The 7829-nt window shown below is 39.2% G+C and overlaps 1 protein-coding gene across 1 annotated transcript; it reads right to left on the bottom strand.

The window, feature by feature from the left end:
- Nucleotides 1-2343: 2343 nt before the first annotated feature.
- LOC108765489 (uncharacterized) lies at nucleotides 2344-7128 on the bottom strand. The gene is made up of 3 exons (XM_018514243.1): nucleotides 5649-7128; nucleotides 4830-5512; nucleotides 2344-4728 (listed from the first exon to the last, which is right to left on the bottom strand). Exons 1-3 carry the CDS (start codon nucleotides 7126-7128, stop codon nucleotides 2344-2346), a joined length of 4548 nt encoding a protein of 1515 aa, XP_018369745.1.
- Nucleotides 7129-7829: the final 701 nt, after the last annotated feature.

Here is a 7829-nt window from a genome sequence, read left to right as displayed (position 1 = left end):
TCTAGGATATGATCCTGAACAACATTCAAGAGGTTTTAGCCATCGGTCGGATACCTTGCGTAATGCTAATGTCGGCGGCGGTACTGTAACGTTCGAGCCTTATAACTCGAGAAGTACTTAATGAAAAAATATTTTATTATAGTGTTTTGGAAAGCTCTCGAGATAAGCTACAAGAATATTCAATGGGGCTTCCCATTTAAAAAAATGACCTTGACCTTCAAATGACCTTGAAAATGAAGGTCAAGGTCATTGTCCAAGTCATAGTTCAATCAGCCCCTTCATATCCAACAATTTTTGTTTTAAACATTTTTTTTATTTAATAATAGAATGTAACGGCCTATTACGGTTGGAGCTGGATCTTCGTTGCTTTAAATAATTCAATCTTGAATTACTAATATATACTATATATGTACTTGCATATATACCATATTGTAGTCTTTTTCAAACTGCGCGCCGAATTTTTTCCGGACTAAATAAACGCAATTAAAACTACTCTAGTAATCGCGAATTAAATTGACAAACAATTTTAATAATTTGATGCTACCATCAAGCATCATATATTATAAAGATGTTAATCTATAAAAACTATTAATAAATTTATTGCGAAAAATATTACCTCGGCCGGGACTTGAACCCGGATCTCTTGTAAACAGTATTTTTTTATTTAATCGCGATGTTTCGAGTTATTTGGCTGTCTAAGTTAAAATGGGTCGCCCTGTATAGATAATGGGTGGGATATATGGCAAAAATGCAAGGGTTTCAACAAACTAAACAAAGAATACGAAAGCAAAGCACTTGTATTTTGCTATACAACATGCTTTGCTATTCCTCTACACGTATGTATCGCGAAATAACCACTAGGTCTTTTACACGCCTTACAGTAATCATTTTTGTGGATTATAATTTATGATGATGCTACTTGTTACACACACAGTAACAAATCGATTCAACTCACAATGATTTCATTAATATTAACAGTAAGAAGCTGAAATTATAACTCAATACTAATATAACATAAAGCCATGTAACAGGAGTAGCTGCGAGAAACTTACCCCCACTCCTTCTATTTTTTCTGACTTCCGCGGCGTAAATCCCAGCGCGGCGTATTTATCGGAGTTACCCTATATTATAATTGTGTATTCATACATGTCCCCTCGAAAAACAATGTTCACTCACCAGTTATCAGTTTTCATTATTTAAAGCGTGAACTATTCACATTATATAATAGAAGTTTTATCATAAATTTTGTGAAAAGTACTTACAACACTGAATTTACTGATAATATGACTTTTGGCGTAAAAAATTATTTAATTTCTTCACTTATACTGTTTACATATTGACAAAGTTCAAAGTATACGTGCTCCACGCAATATTTTAGTTCAAACATAAAAAACACAATTGACGGCTTCATGTACAGACATGTACCAAGTTATGACAATGTTGTTAATATGTACTCGCTGGAATTATTTTATTCCTGTGTTGTGGATTGAGGAAGGTAGAGAAAACGCTTGTCTTGTATTGAGAACGAGTTGTGGTAGTCTTGCTTCCACCGAAAAGATTCTTTATTCTCCTTCTGCGCCAACATCTGTGCGCGCGCATGCTTACATGAGTGAAGGTGAATTTACAATGGAGGGATATTCAAATGATACTAGATACAAGACAAGATAACTTAACATATACCCCCCGCCTTGAAGGGTTTAACCCTTAAAGAAATTAACAATTGGAACTTAACTATAAATTGCAAGGAAACAAGGGAATAAATGATGCAAATTTTAAGTATGATGAATCTTAAAGCTAAGTAATAATGCTTTCTATAGATGATGTAATAATATATATAATGGTATATATATATGTGTGAAAGATATATTTCTTAAAATTAAATCTAAATAATTCACGCTCAAGTTATGCACCTTTTCTATAAAAATGTTTAACTAAATAATGTAATTCAGTAGATGAAGGTAACAATTGTGAATGTGTCGAATAAACTTAATCGCCATCTGAGTCTGATGGCAACGGACAAAGTTTGACTAAGGCTCGTTTTATAAGGCCTCTTTCAGTTCTTATTGTTGCTACTCTTGCCACGCCATCCTTGCCTGGGTGAAGTTCAGCAATTCTTCCCATTTTCCAATGTGCGGGTGGCAAGTTGTCCTTGACCAGTACCAGGGTGTTGATTTGCAACGCTGGATGAGGGTATTTCCATTTTACTCTCGTTTGCAATTCGGATATATATTCCTTGTGCCATCTGGACCAGAAATGTTGCTGTATTTGCTGGATGAGTTGCCATCTTGACAGCCTGGATTCTTTAATTCCGTTCAGTGATGGATCTGCTATTGATGTATACTTTCAGCCGATTAAGAAGTGAGCTGGTGTAAGGGGTATGTAGTCGTTGGAATCGTTTGATAAAGGGGTCAATGGACGGGAGTTTAAAATTGCCTCGATTTGAGCTACTAAAGTGTACATTTCTTCGAACGTTAATGACGCATTGCTCGCGACCCTCCGCAAATGATGCTTTGTGCTACGCACGCCGGCTTCCCAAATACCGCCCATGTGAGGTGAATATGCAGGTATGAAATGCCAATGCACGCCCATCTCATCAGCCTTTAGGCTTAAGATGTCGAGCTCATTGCGCAAGAATTTCCCGAGCTCATCTAATTCCTTATTCGCGCCAACGAAAGTGGTTCCGTTGTCGGAATATAAATGCTGAGGTTTGCCTCGACGTGCTGTAAAACGCCTAATAGCTGCCAAAAATGAGTCCGCGGACAAGTCTGACACTATTTCTAAGTGAAGCGCCTTTGTAGAAAGACAGACAAATAAGCAAATATAACATTTGGATGTCCGACTTCCGCGACCCTTTCTATCCTTAATATGAAATGGACCAGCGTAGTCTACACCGGTATTGTGAAACGTTGGGGAAGGCGAAGCTCGAGGAAGAGGCAGCGGACCCATCTGAGCCATGGCTGTTCTGGGTTTTGATTTAAAGCATGTAATACAATTTCTAACTACTTTTCTTGCTAAGTTCCTGCTGCCAAGAGTCCAAAATCTTCCCCGCGTGTGAGATAAAAGAAGCTGCGAGCCTCCATGCAATAAATTTATGTGCTCTTGCTCAAAGATGAGCAATGTTAATCGATTCTTAGAGCTCAAGAGAATTGGGAATTTTTTGTCGATTTCAAAGTCCGCGTTCCTCCAACGACCTCCAACGCGCAATATGGAATTTTCATCCAAGTAAGGATTTAATGCTACCAATTTCCCTTTTTTTACGTGAGTTCCTAATTTAATGCTTTTAATTTCGACGGAAAAGTCCATCTCTTGCGTTAGTCTTATTAACTTTAATAGAGTTTGGTTAGCCTCCTCTCCATTAACACGAATATTTTGTCGTCGATTGCGTTTCAGCACCCTAAAGCAGTAGGAAACTACTCTGAGCAGAGTTGATAATTTGGAGTAACGAGATACAATTTCTGCAACATAATGCGGGGAATTTGTTTGTATGCTAGCATGTAGTGCTGAGACGACTTGATTGGAAGGTTGATATTCGTCATAAGGCCATTCGGATTCGTGACTCTGTAAGAACTTGGGCCCTTGCCACCAAATTTCCATGTTCCTCAACTTCGTTGAAGCTACGCCTCTAGACAATAAATCCGCTGGGTTCTGATCCGTTGATATGTGTCTCCATTGTGCATCGAGATCTAGCTGTTGTATCTGAGATACTCGATTAGCGACAAATACTGGTTGGATATGTGGTTGTTCTTGAATCCAACTCAACACAATGGTGGAATCTGTCCACAGGAAAATTTGATCGATTTTGCAAGTCATGGATCTTTTAACCTTTGAAACTAAACGTGCGACAGTTAATGCTCCGCATAATTCGAGCCGTGGTATTGTTTCTGTCTTTAAGGGAGCAACTCTCGATTTGGCGCATAGCAGTGAAATATGAACTGATCTCGTTGCATTTTGCGATCTTATATAAATACATCCTCCGTAAGCATCCTGTGATGCATCAGAAAATCTGTGGATTTGAATTCTCACAGGATTACTGCAAATAGAATGTCTAGGAATTGTAATATCGTTTAGGCACGCTAACTGACCGCGATACTCAAGCCATTGGGAATGAATGCCTGTTGGAGGGGACTCATCCCATTCGGTTTTTGCTAACCATAATTTTTGTAGAATAATTTTTGCCAGAATTTTGCAAGGAGCTAACACACCTAGAGGATCGTATATTTGTGAAGTTTCCGAAAGGATGCTTCGTTTTGTAACTTTAAACTGCTTAGAGAGGTTTATCGAGAACGTGAGATGATCTTTATCTGTCTGCCAATTCAGTCCTAGCGTTTTATGCGCATTGTTTTCACCCAGCGGTATTATGGACAACTTATCTTCCTTACCTACGACATCTGATATGATTGAAGATTCGTTGGAAGCCCATTTTGCTAATGGTAGGCAGCCTGACGTTAACACGTCACGCAAATTTCGATTAACTACTTTTGCTTCCTCAATATCATTGAAACTAGTCAACAGATCATCTACATAAAAATCGGTACGAATGATCCTGGCGACGTCAGGTAGGGATTGTTCACACTCTTTTGCGAATTGCATTAGCGACTGAATGGCCAAGTAAGATGCCGACGATGTACCGTACGTTAACGTGTTTAATTCATAAACCTTTATCTCCTCTTTTGGATCTGCTCGCCAAAGTATGCGCTGCAATGGACGATCGCTAGAGGAAACAAGTATCTGGCAATATACATTTTTTGTATATCCGCGCATACAACATACGGGTATTGTCTAAAACGAATGAGTATAGAGAAGAGCTCGTCTTGCACGACCGGACCTACGTATTGACAGTCATTCAACGATAATCTACTGTCTGACTTTAATGAACCGTTGAATACCACCCGCAACTTGGACGTACTGGTCGGCCGAAGCACACCGTGGTGCGGCATGTAAAACGTAGGGTGATCATGCGATGTTTCCTGAATACTAGTCATGTGACCGAGTGCTTCATATTCCCGCATGAATGCGCAATAGTTCACCCTAAAGGATTTGTCTTTAAGAAATCGTTTCTCTAATGAAATTAATCGCCGTACTGCGACGCTTCGCGATTCTCCGAGTTGTTTCGGATCTATTTTAAATGGGATTGATACTATAAAACGCCCGTTCGTATCCCGTTTATGGGTTTGACTGAAATGTTGTTCGCAACTGTTTTCTTCTTGGCTTGTTTGTACCTTGTCGTCAATTGATTCCAATTCCCAAAATTTTTTTAATTGCATGTCGATATTGCTAGACGATTTAACATTGCTAAGATTGCATTTTATGGACTTAGAAACTTGAGAAAAGGTTGGGCCGCCTACTATCCAACCTAATTTGGTTTTTTGTAAAACTAAACCTTGTTTATTGATTTCAATTTGCCCTATGCATAATAGTCTCCAAAACCACGCGCCTCCGATCAGCAGATCGACCTTGCCAGGTATATGAAATGAGGGGCTGCTAAAGGTAAATGCTTTGGAAATTTTAAGTGCTGCACAATTCAATGGGTTCAGCTGGCATTTGCTGTTCGATTTCATCTAATACTAGACAATTTATTTGAAACTCGAAATCGCGACGTAGGGACGATAAAGTTACTGAGCACGTATGTTTAATTATAGATCCTTTACAATTTAAAGTATCTAAGTAATGATTTGCTGGAATTTTCTTTAGACCCAGCTCGTCACACAAGCGATTTGATATGAAACTCGATTGGGAACAAGAATCAAGTGTTGCTCTTATTTGTATTGATCCCTGGGGTCCTTTAGACGTTGTTATAGCTGTAGCTAAGATGACATTGATATTATTACGAGATGACGCACACATAGATTTAACAACTTTGCTCGAACCGCTATTTTCATTTTTGTCAAAGTGCAGCAGTGTATTATGTTTGGCGTTGCATTTTCTGCAGGAGCCCGAGGAACATTCTTTAGTCGCGTGTCCCTTTCTTAAACAATTGAGACAAATCTTAGTTAATTTGGCCTTGTTTGATCTCTCTAACGGTGTAAGTTCTAGAAATGTGCTACAATTCTGTATGTAATGATCTCCTTTACATATTACGCATGCGGATTTTTGAGAGCGAAAAGATTTGGACTTGGCCGTCGCGACTTTCGCAATTTTGATATCTTTACTATCCGATTTAGATTGCGATTCCATATTTTTTACAATCTGAGCACGATCTCTTAAAAAACTATTTAAATCTGTAAGCGATGGATTGGATTTCAAGGCTAATTTGTGTTTCTCCCATTCATTGGAAGTATTTCTATCTAGTTTCGTGTGAATATGATAAATTACTAAAGAATCCCAATGCTCTGTGGGCTCGTTTAGAATCTTTAATGCACGTAAATGCTTTGTGACTTCGTCAATGATTGCTAAAAGTTTTGCGGATGATTCCTTTGCGATTGGCTGTATATTGTACAATGCTTTCACGTGATTGTGAATTAATTGCCTTTGATTGTCATACCTTTCTCGAAGCGCATTCCATGCGATTGCGTAATTTGTGTCAGAAAGCTCGATGGACTCTATAACCTCCTCTGCTTCACCCACTACCGACGCCTTTAAATAATGAAACTTCTCTACGTCTCCAATTGCGTGATTATCGTGTATTAGAGATTTGAAGGTGTCACGGAATCCCAACCACGATTCAAATTCACCGTTGAATTTTGGCAACTTAATAGTAGGCAGTTTTACGCCAAGAGGCTTAGGCGAGACAACGGAAGCCTGAAATGGAGGAATCATACCTGTAACGTTATGTTGTGATTGAATATTTTGATTTGCAGATTCCCTAGCTTGTCCGCGCGATAATATTTCTTGTGCGTGAGCCATAACTGCGAAAAATTCGTTTTCGAATTCTTCACGGTTTTTTAATTCCTCTACATCGTCCATGCCCTCGCTCGCCTCTTCGATGGCATCCTGAGCTTCATAAAATTCGTTAATTATATTATTTGCCTTGAGCATGCGACCTTCTATTTCCATCCGAAGTAACGGAGGGATAGATTGTGTTGTTTCATAATCTTCGGGAAGCCGCGTGGGCAGCGTGTTTATTAAAAAGTTTTTTAGCATCGTGAGGCGCATCCTCAAATGACCTCTTTTGCGCTGCAAGGTTGACATTGTTAACTAAATGTTAGTAAATTATGAGGTTAAGATGATCTAACCTAAAATAACTAGACAGTTGAAATGAGCAATATCTCGCGTATTTCACTCAAATCTAAGCAATTCTTTGATTTAATTGGAAATGGATAGAGGATAGCTCACTTATCTTTAGTGTTACTGCTACAATCCGAATGGCTTGTGCCCTTCCTTTGTTGCGAATAAGGTTAATGTGACCTTTTCGTGCGCTGTCCTGCTCTTTATCCTGGACGCGACTCGTTGGCGCGACTCGTTGCTACGACTTGTTGCTCGAGCTCGGCGTTTTGATGTGTTTTTGCAAGTTTTACTTGCCTTCAGCTTGCTGCTTACTGTTTGCTTCGAACGATCAGGAAGTGCCGCTGATCTTACGAATGTTGCTATGGCGTCGATCGCCTCGTGGCCTTTTGATGCCAAGATGATATTTCGATCTCGTTCTCGTTGATTGCTGGATACTTTCCTCTACAATCCGGCTCGAAAGACCAATTTTATGTTGTTAATATGTACTCGCTGGAATTATTTTATTCCTGTGTTGTGGATTGAGGAAGGTAGAGAAAACGCTTGTCTTGTATTGAGAACGAGTTGTGGTAGTCTTGCTTCCACCGAAAAGATTCTTTATTCTCCTTCTGCGCTAACATCTGTGCGCGCGCATGCTTACGTGAGTGAAGGCGAATTTACAATGGAGG

Source organism: Trachymyrmex cornetzi, unplaced genomic scaffold (genome assembly GCF_001594075.2).
Source record: "Trachymyrmex cornetzi isolate Tcor2-1 unplaced genomic scaffold, Tcor1.1 scaffold492, whole genome shotgun sequence".
In the NCBI taxonomy this organism is placed as follows: Eukaryota; Metazoa; Arthropoda; class Insecta; order Hymenoptera; family Formicidae; genus Trachymyrmex; species Trachymyrmex cornetzi.
The sequence above is the reverse complement of the archived record's forward strand: the minus strand, read 5'-3'. Positions and strand labels throughout refer to the sequence as shown.